This window comes from Dromiciops gliroides, chromosome 4 (assembly GCF_019393635.1).
Source record: "Dromiciops gliroides isolate mDroGli1 chromosome 4, mDroGli1.pri, whole genome shotgun sequence".
In the NCBI taxonomy this organism is placed as follows: domain Eukaryota; kingdom Metazoa; phylum Chordata; class Mammalia; order Microbiotheria; family Microbiotheriidae; genus Dromiciops; species Dromiciops gliroides.
In genome coordinates, this window is record NC_057864.1 from 141,601,479 (window position 1) to 141,618,816 (window position 17,338).

Below are 17,338 nucleotides of genomic sequence, written 5' to 3' on the forward strand. Positions count from 1 at the left end.
TACCTACTGTGAGCAAAGCACTGAGCTAAGTTCTGATACACCTATGCTGACGTGATTAGAGAAATACCATATCTAATTTTTAAGAGATGAGAAAGGATTAGAAAGAAGGCTGGAGATGAGAAAATTAAAAAACATTAGTCATAAGAACTTTTTTTTTAAGGGGACAAAGGGTCTGGACTCATAATTACAATGGTATGGTAAAAACCTTGTGTAGAAATTCCTTTTACCATCATATATAAACAATTATGTCAATTTGCAGAGATCCATAGGGGCACTCTGAGGTTAGATAACTTGCTCGTGGTCATATACAGGTAATGTGTCTAAGGCAGGACATGAACTCAATTTATCCCTGACTCAAAATCAGGCTGTTTATGCACTATTTCAGGCTATGTTTTCTTATAAAAACTTAGAAAAGAAAAAAAAAAGTGTTCTTAATTAGATAAATGAGGAAAATAATATACACATATACATATACATAATGTTATCTAGATTTCAAGAGATTTGACAGTTTCTTATGATAACTTTGAGGATATGATACAGAAATGTAGGTTATATTATAGTAGGGAGAGGAGGATTTGTTGTATTTTAAACAACAGTATCAGAGTGTGCTGAGTGTACTGATTCAGTTTAAAGGGAAGTTTCTGGTAGGATACCAGGGAATCTATCTTGGTCAACATTTTTATATCTTAAATAAAGATGTTAAAGGCAAACCAATCAAATGGGCAAATCACACAACAAGGAAGGAGAGTTTTGGTTTGATAACAGAATAATCTCTAGACTAAAAAGATGTGGCTGGCCAGAATAGCAAACTAGCAAAATGGAAATAAAGATAAAGTCCTATATTGAAATGCAAAAATATCAAGTATATAAGTATAGCATGGAGAAAATATGAATTAACAGTAGTACAGGTGAAGAAAAAACAACAGCACAGGTTTTAAAAAAAATGATTAGAAGTTTATCATTAATTTACAGTGTGAAATGGTCAACAAAAAGTTAAGGTAACAGTCTCACTACAATCTACACTGACGGGTTCAGTTCAGTGTCACACTTTAAGAAGAACATTAACAAAATATAGAACAACAAAGGAACACAGAGCAGGATGGTGAAAAGGTTTGGAAACCATATTTTAGAGTAATGTTAGAATGAAATCAAGTGATTATCCTGAAGGGGAGAAAATTTAAAGGGGAATGATAACTTTTTATAAATATCTGAAGGGCTATCATGAAAAAAAAAGATGAAATTTGTTCTTATATAGTTATGGAGGGCAGAACTAGTGCCAATGGGTAAGAGTTACAGATTACAAGATTTTGGTTCAGTACAAAGAATATTTTAACAATTAGAACTGTGGGAAAAGGGACTGAGCTGACATATATTAGAGAGTTCCCAATCACTGGAAGTGATCACAGATTACATGACCACTTGTGGCAAATGATAAGGCACTTTTAAAGGTTCTTTTCAATTGTAAGATCCTATCCCTTTATGTTTCTAACTACTGAGAATGATATTTACATTGTTTTCCTATTTGTGAACAATCGTTATTTTCCATTGTTTAAAAAAAGATCAAAAGTCAGTGAAAGAAACTTAATTACCTTGGCCATAATATCTGCATAAGCCATATATAGGAAATCTTCTTCCAATTTACTGGAAAAAAGAGGAGGAAAAAAAAAGCAATGTTTTTAAGTAGAATAATATTTTAAAATGTCCTCACTGTTTCCTGTAATAGGTGACTGTATGTTCAATAGATATATTTAACTTTAGATATACCTGCTTACCTGGAGGAGAGATTTCTTGAATAAAACCCCAAAAGGCCCTAGAATCACTAAAAATAATAGCCATCACAAAACACTGTGGTATATCCCCTTTATTCTGTGAAAAAAAAAATGGCCCAGGATATCATCCAAGGTCTTCCATTTACAGAAAACTCCAACAGTCATTATTTGATTTCTTAGATTACGACCTATGAGAAGCAGCACATTAGAGGATGTGCACATTAGAAAACCATGAAGTGTCAGTCAACCAACTCTATACTTTTACATGAAGTGACAGCTGGCAGCAAAACATGAAACATAAAAACAAGCCATTTCAGTATTATAAAAGGCATATCCTGTACCCAACACCAATTAATGAAACAATATGCCTTGCTACCTTTATCAAATGAGAATGTCTCTTTGAGTTACAGAACTAATCAATGAATCCAAGATTTAAGATTGGGTGAACAGGGGTAGCTAGGTGGCACAGTGGATAGAGCACTGGCCCTGGAGTCAGGAGTACCTGAGTTCAAATCTGGCCTCAGACACTTAACGCTTACTAGCTGTGTGACCCTGGGCAAGTCACTTAACCCCAACTGCCTCACTAAAAAAAAAAAAAACCAACAACAACAAAAAAAAACCAAAGATTGGGTGAACAATATATAGATACCTCTATTAAATCAGTCAAAGGAATAAACTAGGTATGAAAAAAATCCTTATTTAATTTTTAAGGAGTGAAATGCTTTGAGCCAATGGATGAAATAAGATGAAGCACAGGAATGGGGCAACTAGGTGACTCAGTGGATAGAGTGCTAGGCCTAGAGTCAGGAAGACTCATCTTTCTGAATTTAAATCTCACCTCAGACACTAGCTGTGTGACCCTGGGTAAGTCACTTAACCTTGTTTGCCTCAGTTTTCCCATCTGTAAAATGAGCCAGAGAAGGAAATGGCAAACCACTGCAGTATCTTTGTCAAGAAAACCCCAAAAGGAGTCACAAAGAGTTGGATACAACTGAAAAACAAATGAACAACCAACCAAAAAACCAAAACAAAACAGGAAGTGTACTAGGAAGGACTGAAAACAGTCATGTCCTATGGGCCTGGATAAAAATATAAGCCAATTAGGATTTCAGAAGTCAAACAGGCCAGCAAGTGGTCCAGCAATTCCAGCCAGGTCCTTGAGAAAGAATCACTTAGATGACCAAAGGGTGAACTTCCAAACTTCTATCATTAGAAAGATCTGGACCAGTCCTCAGCAATACTGTCTCTGAAATAGTAGTGGCTGACAGTAGGGTCTTTATCAGGAGCCAAGGACAAACTAGAAACATGAAGTAAAGGAAATTTGAGGGCCCATGAAAGCTATACCTCAGGGGATCTTCATAAAGACTCCAGGAAGGAATATAAAAAAGTTCGACAATGCTTTAAGTTATTCCCCTGCCACATGTGCTCTTTAAATGTGTTCCCTTGGATGCTATACACTTGTGGGAGAGAGAGTATGTCCTAGACTTTCTTTTTGTAGGAACTCTTTTTACTATGCCACCCTAGTCACATAGTAAATACTAGTTCATAAAAGTTGGTTAACTCAGGCTAGATAATTAATACCAACTGATAATGAGTTAGGGAGGTCCAGTGGTGTAAGCTCTTTAGAGATGTGATTAGAAAACTACTCCAAACTCCTCAGGGATACCCCTAGCATCCTGAAAGGAAGAGTCAGCCACTGTCTGGGGTCCCATTCTGCAAATCTAATTTGAAATTGGGGCTAGCAGCCCCAGGAGAGAAGCTGCATTATGATGATTGGTAGCTGTTATAATGATCCTGGGTTATTAAGACTAGATTAGGCTCATATTTTCTATTTAGTAAATAAATAAAGAATAAAAAACTTGTTAAAAAAAGAAATTTTTAGTGGATAAAGCACCAGCCCCGGATTCAGGAAGACCTGAGTTCAAATCCAGCCTCAGACATTTGACACTTACTAGCTGTATGACCCTGGGCAAGTCACTTAACCCTCATTACCCTGCCAAAAAAAAAAAAAGAAGAAGAAGGAAAAAAAGGACATTTTTAAAAGGTTTCCATCAAGGTTTAGAGATGTAAAGCTTTTAGCCCATGGTCATCACCCAGGTGATAAATATTAGAGGAAGAATTCCACCCCACACTTTTCAGGTCCTATTTTTTCCCTCTTTACCATACACACTGTCATTACAAAAATATCTTCCACTCAAGTTTTTAGGATACTTTTAGTCTTCTTGCTTCTCAAGAGACTTGCTCATTTTGAAATTTTATTTCATTAACACGATTATTTTAGGTTAAAAAGGAAGTAGTTTTGGAAGAAGGATAAGAATGGGACAACCTAAGCACAAAAATGAAAAAGAAAATGGAACTTAGTATCCAACCAGTATTACTCCAAAATTACGCTGTTCCCTGTTGAGACATTAGAACGTGAATTGTAGCATGACAACATCATTCATGTTATGTGCATGACTCCATTCCATCTATGTCTTATGAGGTTTATACCCTATTATCATATAGACCTTCCCAACCCTACCATTTCTCTGTTAAGGCTGTTCTACTAAACAGGAGAATCAGCTGATGCAGAGGATCAACTTTCTTTATGCCTTCATCTTCTTCTGGTGGTTCTATTCCAGGTTTCTGTAAGAAAAGTAAAATGAAGAGAAGTAAAATCTTAGATAATATTAGAAATGACAGCTCTAGAAATGATTAACATGGTGAAAGAAGTTTCTTTTCCTTCCCTACCAAAGAGATCCCTGTTCAAGAATGGAAGGGAGTACAAAGCAGATTCATATTGAGCTACTTAATAAAGTTTTGCAATTGTTTAATAGTATTTTTGTGTAGCAGAAAAATGGCCAAGGACTTGTAGAGGTGTCACTCAGTCTGCTTGGTTTTAAAAGGTTTAACTAAGAATAATTTGGCAGACATTTGCAATCAACTGCCTTTTTTTTTTTTTTGGCAAAATAAAAGACACTTGAATGCAAATAATATTGATTCTCATATCAAGCATTATTTTCATTGTCCCCCTCCAAATAACTGCTAAAAAGTATATCATATGACTTAATTTTGGATAAACTCAAATTATAAAATACCAATACTGAATGTGATAAAAGACTGTGACTGTCCATGGAAATAAATTTTGGAGGAAAGAAACCCCTTTTATCCTTATATAACTCTTTAACTGTGTGGCTACATTTTATCAATTATGGAAAGTCTTCAACCTTGTTACATATTTTTGCTTATTGCTAAATTAATCCATACATTTTACTAGAACTTCTAGGGCATACTGAATTTGATTCATTTATTGAATAAATCTCTTATTCTGTTTCATCAAGACTAAATTTCCAACTCCACAAATACCTTTTTTTTGAAGACTGAAGGTTAAATTTTGCAATGGCTGCTTAAGTGAGTACAAAAATGTCCAAATGTGTTGACATTAAATGGATGCATTTTTCCCTCTAAAAAATGAAGAATACTTTTCCACAAATGGAAAAGGTCTCAAAGACCAATAAGTTTCCAATTTTTTTCTTTCAAAATTATGACAACTGTTGACAACAAATTCCTCTTCTTGACCCCTTGGGAATGGAATCACCCTAATAAACACATACTGCTAAATCTTCTATAAGTTTATCCTCAAAGTAATGTTCTTCTGTCTCAATCCAAGACTTTTCATATCCTTGAAGAAAGAGATTGACAGCCCGATGCCTAAAGAGAGAAAAAATTTCCAACAATAAATAATGTGAAAATTAAAACTTATCAGTCTGCATTGTATAGTATTTCACACTGAATTTTGTGCCCATTAAGAAAAACAAATTTTCCTAATTCTGGGTGATAATTCTGTCTCTTCAGCTCTTTCAATAAATAATTATTATGTATATACTATGTTCAGAGCACTGTTTAAGGCAATAGGGGAGAAACAAAGAATAAATGACATCTTCATAAAGCTTATAGTTTAATATGTACAGTAGACTGGGCTTGTATCTAGTATAGCACATACCCAAATAGCAATACTAGAGAAAGATGCACAGTAAATATATATGAGAGGTATAAATGTCTATGGAGAAATCAAGAAACTGTTGACTAAAAATCTACAATGGGTTTGAATTAAAATAAATGTTTAAGCTAGTTTAGTCCTAAGGTAAGGCCAGCAGGTAGGTCTCCTAAAATTTTCTGCTTTTTACAACTTTTGCTCAGAGGAATAAATGGTAAATGTATAATGGTTTCAGGTTGCTGGTAATTATTTACAACAAATTGAACTTTTCTTCCTTCTCCTTCCTATCAACTTCTGCACAAATACCATTTCCTTTTTCTTCCTTAGCATTTTATGTTTCTAGCCTTATATCATATTGTCTTTCACATTCTATTCCTCATACATGACATTGCGTCTCCCTTATTTTTGTCTTCTAATAAACTAGCAACTATGGCTAGAATGTACTCTCTTCACACTTCTGCCACTCGGATTCCATTTTACCCTTCAAAGCACAGTTCAGGTGCCACCTCTGAGTGAGTCCCTTTCTAATATGTACCTTTTTTTTTGCACCTTGCTCCTCAAAATCCTTTGTGCTTTATAACTGTGTTCATATAATCCCTGGGTTTGTCTTGGCAGGTAGAATTCCAAGTATTTTATATTTTTATATTGTCTCCAGTTACTTTAAATGGAATTTTTCTTTCTGTTGCTTCCTGATGGGTTTGCTTGGAGTATATAGAAATGCTTATGATTTCCATGGATTTGTTTCAACCAGTTTTTTAGTTGATTCTCTGTGGTTCTTTAAGTATATCATCATATTTTCTGCAAAGAGTATATGATAACTGAATATTTCTCTCATATTTAATAATTAATTATTGTATTAGGAACAAAGTTCTTCCTCTTTTCTACTTCCTTATCCTGCAAGCAACTAGTATGGTAAGTATCTCTTAGAGATTTATCCAGGCCAAGATCTAATCAGATAGTAAAAGAAATTCTAAGTTTAGGCTAATGGGTATATTCTTGCTCATTGTGCTTGTTCCAACAGGTCTGGGGAAGTGTTGATCCTCCCTATTATCAAGACAGATGATAAAGAAATTGATGTCTCTTTGACCAAAATTTGAGTGATATAAGTCACATAGTCCAAGAGAGCCCACCTCCAATTGTATTAAACAATCAGAGTTGAAATGGCACCCCTAGGGAATGCTTCCTCTTCAAAGGGCATATAAATTGTGACCCCACCACTATTAGGGGTCAGTGGTCTAAGAGAGATGGCTAAATGACCATCCTTTTATAAATAACCTACTCACCTTATTAATAAAATGATTAAATTACTCAGAAACTCTGTCTCTTGAACTTTTTAATCATCACACATGATAGTTTTATTTTCACATTGCCTATTTTTATTCCTTCCATTTCTTTTTCTTGCCATATTGAGATAGCTACCATTTCTGGTAAGGTATCTGAATAACAGTGGTGATATGGACTCTCTTGCTTCATTCTTGATCTTACTGTAAAGGTTTAAAGTTTATTCCTGTTCCAGATAATGCTCACTCTGGGTTTTAGATAGATACTACTTATCATTTTGAGAAAGGTTCCATTTATTCCTATGCTTTCTAGTGTTTTGTTTGTTTGTTTGTTTGTTTTTGGTGAGGCAACTGGGGTTAAGTGACTTGCCCAGGGTCACACAGCCAGTAAGCGATAAGTGTCTAAGGCCAAATTTGAACTCAGGTCCTCCTGACTCCAGGGCTGGTGCTCTATCCACTGCGCCAACCTAGCTGCCCCTAGTGTTTTTAATAGGAGTGAATATTCCTTTTTTCTGCATCTTGATATAATCATATGATTTTTGTTCTTATGTTACTGATAGTCAATTATGCTGATAGTTTTACTAATAAATCCCACCTGGTCATAGTGTATGATCTTTGTGATATATTGCTGTCATCTCCTTACTAGTATTTTATTTAAAATTTTTTTGCATTGATGTTCATTAGGTAATTTAGTCTATAGTTTTCTTTCTCTGTTTTTGCTCTGCCTGATTTAGGTATCAAAACCTTATTTGTGTCATAAAATTAATTCATAGGACTCCTTCTTTACCTATTAAAAAAAACTATATAGGATTGGAATTATTCCTTAAATGTTTGGTAGAATTCACTTGTGAAGCCATCTGGTTTTAGGGATTTTTTTCTTGTAGAGCTCACTGATGGTCTATTAAACTTCTTTTTCTCAGGTAGGATTATTTAGTTATTCTGATTACTTTTCTCCTAATCTTGGCAGATTCTATTTTTGTTATTTATTTATTAATTTTAATGTTGTTATCTATTTATTAATATTCATCCATTTCACTTGGATTATCAGTTTTACTAGCATATAATAAGGGAAAAGAACTAATAATTGATTTAATTTCATCTTCACTGGTTATGCATTCAACTTTTTAATTTTTGACACTGATAATTTATAGTTTTCTTATTTCTCTTTTTGTTTGTTTTGTTGTGGGGCAATGAGGGTTAAGTGACTTGTCCAGGGTCACACAGCTAGTAAGTGTCAAGTGTCTGAAGCTGCATTTGAACTCAGGTCCTCCTGAATCCAGGGCTGGTGCTTTATCCACTGTGCCACCTGGCTGCCCCCTTATTTATTTTTTAAATAAAATTAACTAATGCTTTATTTATTTATTTTATTGGTTTTGTTTTTTTCATAAAACCAGCTCCAAATTTTATTAGTTCAGTTGTGGGTTTTTTACTTTCAATTTTTTTAATGTCTCTGAGTATCAGGATTTCCATATTGATGTTTAATTGGGACTTATAATTTTTTCTTTTTTTTTTTTTGTAGTCGAATGACCTATTCATTGATCTGTTCTTTCCTTTTTTTATTAATATATACATTTAGAGACATAAAATTTCCCTTAAGTACTACTTTGGCTACATCCCACAAATTTTGGAATGGTATCTCTTTGTTATCATTCCCTTTAATAAAATAATTGATTATTTCTATGATTTGTTCTTTGACCCATTGATTCTTTGAAATTAGATTCTTCCCAATTAGTTTTTTTGTTATCTTATTTTATTTTATTATTATTATTATTTTTTTGCAGGGCAATGAGGGTTAAGTGACTTGCCCAGGGTCACACAGCTAGTAAGTGTCAAGTGTCTGAGACCGGATTTGAACTCAGGCCACTGCACCACCTAGCTGCCCCCAATTAGTTTTTAATCTATGCTTTCATTGTCCTTTATTAATGCAATTTTGATTGCATTATGATCTGAAAAGGATACATTTAATATTTCTGCTTTTCTGTATCTGATTGTGAGGTTTTTATGCCTTAAAACATGATCAGTTTTTGTGAAGTTGCCATGTAAGGGTAAGAAAAAGGTATATTCCCATTCAGTTTTCTCTAAACATATTTCATATTAACTTTTCTAAGATTCTTTTCCTCTCCTTGACTTTTTTTAAATTTATTTTATGGTTAGATTTATCAAGCTCTGAGAAGGGAAAGTGGAGCTCCCTCAATAATAAAGTTTTACTATTTCCACCTGTAATCTGGGTGCTATGCAATTTGGTACACGTAGGTTTAGTATTGATATTATTTGTCTAGCATTCCTTTTTGCAAGATGTAGTTTCCCTACTTATCCTTTTAAATAGTTTTATTTTTGCTTTTGCTTTGAGATCATTACTGTTACTCCAAACTTGTTTACTTCAGTTGAAGCATAATAGACTTTGTTTTGGCCTCATTTTAACTTTATGTGTATCTCTCTTTTAAGTGTATTTCTTGTAAACAACTTATTTTTGGATTCTGGTTTCTACCCCATTCTACTATCTGCTTCCATTTTATGGGTGAGTTTATCCCATTCACTTTCATAGTTCTGATTATTAACTGTGTATTTCCCTCTATCCTATTTTCTTTTCTTTATCCATCCTGTTTCTCTTCTCAAATCTGTTTTGCTTCTGACCACTGCCTTCTTTTCTCTTCCCTTCCTTTTATCACCTTCCCATGTTTTTAATCCCTTCCCAACCCCCACCCCTCCTTCTCTGTTGGACAAAATAGATTTCTATTATCAACTGAGTGCCTGTGCATTTTCTTTTTTTACCTTTCTGAACCAATTTAGAAGTGGATTAGATTCAAGTGTTGTTTACCTCCACCCCTACATTTTCCTCTCCAATGCAAAAGCTCTTCTTTATGCCTCTCTTTCATGTGATAATTTCCCCCTTCCCCCTTCTCACAGCTCTTTTCTATCTCATCTACCCAACATAGTCAACTCACTCCTGCACCTTCTTTCTATGTAGAATCCTTCTAACTGCCCTAATAATGATAAAGTTCTTAGAAGTACATGAATCATTTTCCCATATAGAAAGAACACAGTTTAATAACTTTATTGATTTTATCTTTCTTGTTTACCTTTTTATGCTTCTCTTGAGTCTTGTATTTGAAAATCAGATCTTCTATTTACCTTTGCTCTTGTCATCAGCACTGGTTAAAAAACATCAATTTCACTAAATATCTATTTTATACCTTGAAAGATTTTGTTCAGTTTTGCTGGGTAGATTATTCTTGGTTTTAATTCCAGCTCTTTTGCCTTCCTCTTCTTTAATGTGGCAGCTGCCAAATCTTTTGTGATTCTGACTATGGCTCCATGGTATTTGAATGTTTTTTCTTTTGCTGCTTTTTGACCTGAGAGCTCCAAGAGTTTGGTTCTAATATTCCTGGGAGTTTTCATTTGGGATCTCTTTTAGTTGGTGATCAGTAGATTTTTTTCAATTTTCTATCTTATCCTCTGCTTCTACAATATTAGGGCAGTTTTCCTTGATAATTTCTTAAAATATGATGTCTAAGCTCTCTTTGATCAGTTAAACCAATAATTCTTAAATTATCTCTCCTTGATTTATTTTCCATGTCAGTTATTTTTTCAGTGAAATATTCCCTATTTCTTTTATTTTTTATTGTTTCTCGATATCTGATAGTCATTAGCTTCCACTTGCCCAGTTCTAATTTTTAAGGAATTAATTTCTACAGTGAGATTTCATGGCTTTTTCCATTTGATCAATTCTGTTTTTGAGTTCTTTTCATCCATAATTTTTGTACCTCTTTTTTCCAGTTGTCCAACTCTGTTTTTTTTTTTTTTAATTTAATTTTATTTTTGAGGCAATGGGGGTTAAGTGACTTGCCCAGGGTCACACAGCTAGTTAAGTGTTAAGTGTCTGAGGCCGGATTTGAACTCAGGTCCTCCTGAATCCAGGGCCGGTGCTCTATCTACTGTGCCACCTAGCTGCCCCCCAACTCTGTTTTTTAAGGTGTTAATTTCTTCAGTATTTTTTTGTGCTTCTTTTACCCAGTTAATTGTCTTTTCATAATTTTCTTACTTTGCTTTCATTTCTTTGTCTAATTCTTTATCTTTCCCAGAATTCACATTTTTCCCTTTGAGATTTTTCTTCTTCTCCTCCTCCTCCTCCTTCTTCTTCTTCCTTTTTGCCTTCTTCTAATTCTTCTTCTAATTCTAATTCTTCTTCTAATTCTAATTCTTCTTCTAATTCTTCTTCTTCTTCTTCTTGCATTCTTCTTCCCTATCATCAAAGTAGCTTTTAAGGGTCAGGTTCTTTTTGTTATTACTTAGTCATTTTCCCACCCTATTTCTTGATTTAGAATTTTATGTTAACATTGGGTTCTGTCCCTGGCCTGGGTGTGGAGGAGAAGGCTGTGTCTTAAACTTCAGACTTTTTCACACTGCTGTTTTAAAAGCTAGTTCTGGAGGTTACAGAGTTTTCAGTGTTGCCATGGTGGCATGATATAGGGAGAGGTGTACGGTCATTGCTGTCTTGGTATTCACTCTGGTCCTTACCCAGGAAGGGACCCTGTTCCCTTGGGTTTGTGATCAATACTGCTCTTTAGGGCCCTTGCTCCCTTCAGACCATGAACAATACTGTTCTTCAGTGCTTCCACTCCCTCTTAACTGAAAGTGCTCCACTTTGCTCTTGAACTATGACTCAGAGAAGGTATAGGCAATAGATCTGCCAAACAACATCTGGTCCTACAATCAGTGCTAGCACAGAGGTATCTTGTACTCTCTTTCTGACCAGTTTCAAGGTCCCCTTACTTGTCTCTGGTTCAGGAGTTCCAAAAGATGCTGCTGCTTCTGTCTACCACATAGTACCACTACTGGTGTTTCATCCACATGGACTCCAGACCAATCATTTCCCATCTCTCTTTCTGACCTCCTATGCTGTCTTTGACTGGAAGAACATCTCACTGTCCTTTTGTTGACTCTGCCATTCCAGAATTCAATTTGAAGCGTAATTTTAAAGTTGTTTAGAAAGGAATGTTAGGAGAGCTTAGCTGAGTGCTTCTCCATTCTGCTATCTTACTCACCTGTTCTGAAGGAGCACTTGACTACCAATAACAGGGTCATACATTATATTGCATAGCTCACTGAGAAGGTTAAAAAGTGGGAAAACATGGCTAGGTGCTTAATAAAAGAACCAAAAAATTCTTTCCATCTGTAGCCTCTCAACCCCATCTAGTTTTATATGTTACTTTTTTTTTAAACATGGTAGAAATCTATTGCCATTTCTTAGTGAGTAAAATTATTTCTACTGCTGTTTTTACTGAATTGTTTTACCTTGGGAGATTATATAATGGAGCCATCCGGAAACAGGCCACTACTGCTCGTTTTCTCTGCTTAGAAAGCAGTTTGTGCCATACAGCCTTTTTAGACCGCTGTGGATGCTCTACCTGGAATATAATCAAATCATACAATAAATATCCTACCCCCCACATTAATTCCTCTTTAACAGAACTGAAGAAGAGTACTGCAAAATGAAGCTCAAGAAACAACAAAGAGTTGGTTTTAAAAACCTTCCTTGAAATTCTTATGGGAAAATAATTGTCCCAGAAATAATTAATTCTAATTTCAGATGGCTTATGGATTAAAATAAACATATTATTTTTTCCTTCAGTACTGTGTGCTTCAAAAGCTACCATCTTTAATCAACACCAGTATCTAAAATTAGTCCACATAAAAGTTCTAATGACTCCTCCCACTTTGGATATTTCTAGTAGAATAAAAATAATCTGCACATAATCACTCATTTCTCTTTGAAGAACTCATCTTTTTAAAAAATTGAGACATATCCATCACAAAGTTGGAACATTCCTCAATAACCTCTCATAACAAATTAGGAGATGCTAACTATAAGTAAAATTACTATTATTTTTCTAATGAAAAAACTAGCATTCTTTAAATTGGAGGAGAGAATAGAGGATGACAAAGGTTCTGGATCACAGATCAGAAACAGGTCAAGCATGTTATTAGTTTAGGAAAAAGATTGTAATTTCTACTAGTAGGTTAAAATCTGAAAGACATCATGTACACAAGTGACAAAACTTTTTTTAGGTTACAACAGAAAAGACAAGCAAGCTACTGTTTAGCTAATGGTGTTTTGCTACTATAAAAGAAAAACAGACTTATTACAAGTATTAGATAAGACAGAAACAATTCCAATATGGCTCTAAATTAATTAGTAATCATTCTGCAGTTCAACACTATACTTCCCATACTGTAATAGCGCCGCCCCATGTTTGTAGGTTTCTGGAAAAAATAAAAATGGTTATGTCAAGTAGAAGTCAAGTCGACAAATCAACAAGTATTCATTATACTTACTATGCACCAGGCACTGTGCTAAATTCTGGGGATACAAATAAAGGCACAAAACAATCTCTGCTCTTAAGGATCTCACAATCTAATGAGGAAGACAATATGCCAAAAAGCTACATACAAGATAAACTGATGATTATTTCAGGGGGAAGGCACTAAGATTAAAAAGGACCCTGAAAGGCTTCTTGCATAAAGTAGGACTTAATCTGAGGCTTGCAGGAAACCAGAGAAGTCAGGAGGAAGAGATGAAAGAGAGAGTTCCATGTATAGGGGGACTGTTTAGAAGAAAGGAAGGTTTTGGGGAAAAGAGAACATGTTAAGTTTATGAGATAAATACCAGTTTGAGATTTCCTATAGGGTGTTGGAGGTTCAAGGCTGAGGGTCTAGAAGAGAGATTAACATTGAAAAAAGAGATATGAGAATTTTCTGCACAGAGATGATAATCAAATCTTTGTAAATTGATGAGACTACCAAGCAAAATATATGATGAAGAAGGAAAAGATTACCCAAAGTTAGCAAGTGACCTGGATGAAGAGCTAGTAGAAAATAATCTGATAGGTAGGTGGGGACTCGGAAGAGAAAAGTGTCATGAAAACCTAGAAAGAAAAAAGTATCAAGGAGAGAGAGTGATCCATAAAGCCAAAGGCTGCAAAGCAGTCGAGAAAGATGAGGACAGAGAAAAGGCCATTAGATTTGGCAGATGAGAGATCGGTGGATCATCAGCAACTTTAGAGGGAGGAGTTTCAGTTGAATGATGAAGTCAGAAGGCAGACTGCTGAGAGCTGTCCAGAGAGTGAGATCAAAGAAGTGGAGTAACTGTAGACAGCTTTCTCAGGCAACTTAGTCATGAAAGGGCAGGGAGACAGGACAAAATCTAGTGGGGATGGATGGATCAAGTGAGTGGAAGATACATTTTTGATCCTTTGTATATAAAAAAAAGTCAACATACATAAGTGTAAAAAAAAGCATAGTGTACTAATACAGGAAAATTTGAAATTAAACCAATTAAGTCACTATGGAGTATAGGTGTTCTTATTTCAGAAGTCATTTTAATTTTAAAAAATTGATCTTATTGGGTCTGAAAACAGTTTTCTAGATTCTATTTAAGTCCTTGGAGTTAGCATTTGAATTATCTGTTCTAGAGGATTCAAAAGAAAGCATAAAAATATGGATTTTCCATATCATTTGAATGTGCTTTTATTTTAATTCAATTACAATTTGAAAGGAAAGTTGCACAATGCTAGGCCCTGCCAAAGTAATCATGTATATAATTAGGATGATGGGATAACATATTAAGACCTGGTTGGGCTGTTAGAAGACATACATTTTAGCCCCTTCATTTTGCAGATGAAGAGACAAAGTCAGAAAAGGGAATTGACTGCAACTGCAGGACACACAAAATACATACAATTGTTCTATTCCATTTAAATCAAGTCTATTTTTGAACACCTTGTATGCTCTGATCATTGTTCTAAGATTACAAATAGGGGCAGCTAGGTGGCACAGTGGATAGAGCACTGGCCCTGGATTCAGGAGGACCTGAGTTCAAAAGCTAGTCTCAGACAGTTAACACTTACTTAGCTGTGTGACCCTGGGCAAGTCACTTAACCCCAACTGCCTCACCAAAAAAAAAAAAAAAAGATTACAAATAAAATTTCCCTTCCAAAATACTGCATAACAATGATTTAAAATATACAATTGAGCAAGGGTTTAAGTAATGAATTCCTTAAATGTCTTGAAAACATATCATGAGAATATAATTGATTTTTATAATATCTGGAAATGGTAAGGAAAATATCATTATTATGAACATTATTTTAAAAGATTCTTGTATATATCATTTTTCCCTTTTTAATAAGATTAATTATTTTATAAGTGATTAGTACTTAATTTGATTTATAAATATAGTTTTATACTATGGGCTAGACTTTAAAATATACTTTTAAAGTCACTTTCAACAATTTAAAGTGCTAGTGAGGGGAAAAATAGGATTAATTGTTTTGAAAATTTATTTCCCAATTGTTAGACTTTTACAACTTTATACACCAACAGACTACCTAAGAAATGCCTTTGTGGAAGTGTCTGCTTTTGATTAGTTATCACTACAAGTAAGTGGCTATTGTTTCACAGAGCAGAAATCCCCAAAGGATGAGAAAACCCATAAATGGAACATTTATTGAAAGAAAGGCAACCAAGAAAAATTGGTCACTATCCATTTATATGTCTACTTTCTCATCGATATAAAATCCTTAGAAGAATGATCTAAGTACATATACTGTCATCCTTGATGAACATGTCCAAAGGAATTAGGTCGTATTTTGCAGGTAATTATCTAAAAATAGAATCTTTATGTTAACATGTGATCAAGAGATGTATAGGATTTGATATAACAGCACAACTTCTGGGGTTGAATGCTCTCCTGGAACAAAATTATCTCTAATATATGGGTCAAAATTACATAAAAGTTTATGAGAAATGAAGCTATAGGGAACTTTATTCAACAATTCACTCATGTTAAAAACGTAATCACAACAGTATTCTGCCAATGTCATAGAAAATATCCTGGACAAAGGTAAAAAAAAAATATTGATGACGAAATGTTTCAAATTCTTTTAGAATCATAGTATTACCAATTCAGAACTACAAAGGACCTTAGGAACTATCTAGTACAGGAATTCTTAACCTTGGGTCCACAGATCCCCAAGAAGTATTTGAATATACTTCAGGGGGTCCTTATCTTGCCCAAGCTGAAAGTGCAGTGACTACTCACAGACTCAATCCCATTCTGGCCCAGGATTTTTACCTGCTCTGAAACTGAAGTAGGCTGGTTTATTTCTCCTTAGGCAACCTGGCCCCTCCAACCTCTTCCTCCCCACTCCCCTGTCTCCCACCTGGCTTCCACTTATTATATTAATGTAAAACTTAGTACAGACAATTGACCAACTTATACTACAACAGCTCAGAACTCCAAAGTTCAAATGTTTTGCCAGCCTCACTAGTAAAGGGAATTATAGGCATGTGCTACCATGCTTGGTGCTAGACACACATTTTAGCAGAATGAAATTAGGCTGCATTGCATTTGGGAAAGAGTGACTTTTACTCACTATTAAGAATGCTTGTGTCTTTAAAGCCAATATTTAGTCAGAGATACTTTATGATCATGAAAAGCATAATACAACAATCTTAGAAGAATTAAAATTACAAATAATCCAAAGAACAATGAAAAGATTTTATATAGTGGGAGAAGGCAGAGGTTTTGCTTACAATGACTTTTGTGTAAAAATGGGATAAAGAATATAATTAATGAGTTTTACAACTAGAATATTTAATCAGGCTAATCATATAGCAAGAAATAGAAACTAACCCTTGGGGAGAAAACACTAAGAAGCCCTCAAAATCAAAACACAAAAGAATATACATTTGATATTTCTTCTATGGATAATCTATGGGAAAATATGGACTTGAATTGCAGTAGATAAGAAAGCACTGAAAAAATTATAATTTGTATCAGTGAAGGAAGTACTTACATTGATAAATTCATAGATTCTTCTGAGTCCACAAAGTACACTAATTATAGTCTTGATATAATACATATGAATATGTAGAAATTATATCTTTTCTACAAACTATCAAAAACACCTTATTCATTGGTATTCTTTAATGTTATGTTAAATAGTATATTAACCCATAAAAATGTATATACAGCCAGCCGTCTTTTAAAAATATGTTTCTACTCTGTGATTAACTTATTGTTCTAGAGTAAAGAGAATATCTAACCTGTTCAAGGTGAAAAAGCACATTAGCTATGTCCAATACTCTTTCTACTGTCTTCTCAGGGTCTGAGGTTTCTTCGGTTCTGTTTGGTAAGTCTTTGTAAAGTGCCATCTGCCACCTAATAGCTGGATCCTCTAACTACAGAAAGAAGAGAAAAACAAGTACACAAGATTACAAATTTATAAGTGGAAGACTTCACAGGAGCCTTA

At 34.4% G+C, this 17,338-nt stretch overlaps 1 protein-coding gene across 1 annotated transcript in view; it reads right to left on the reverse strand.

Annotated features, from left to right (window-relative positions):
* Positions 1-17,338, reverse strand: part of RYR2 (ryanodine receptor 2) — a 758,695-nt gene that overhangs the window by 125,154 nt on the left and 616,203 nt on the right. Inside the window, 5 exon segments of the mRNA XM_044000528.1 lie at positions 1,590-1,641; positions 4,291-4,394; positions 5,363-5,459; positions 12,321-12,433; positions 17,133-17,267. Coding sequence (XP_043856463.1) covers positions 1,590-1,641; positions 4,291-4,394; positions 5,363-5,459; positions 12,321-12,433; positions 17,133-17,267 — 501 coding nt within the window.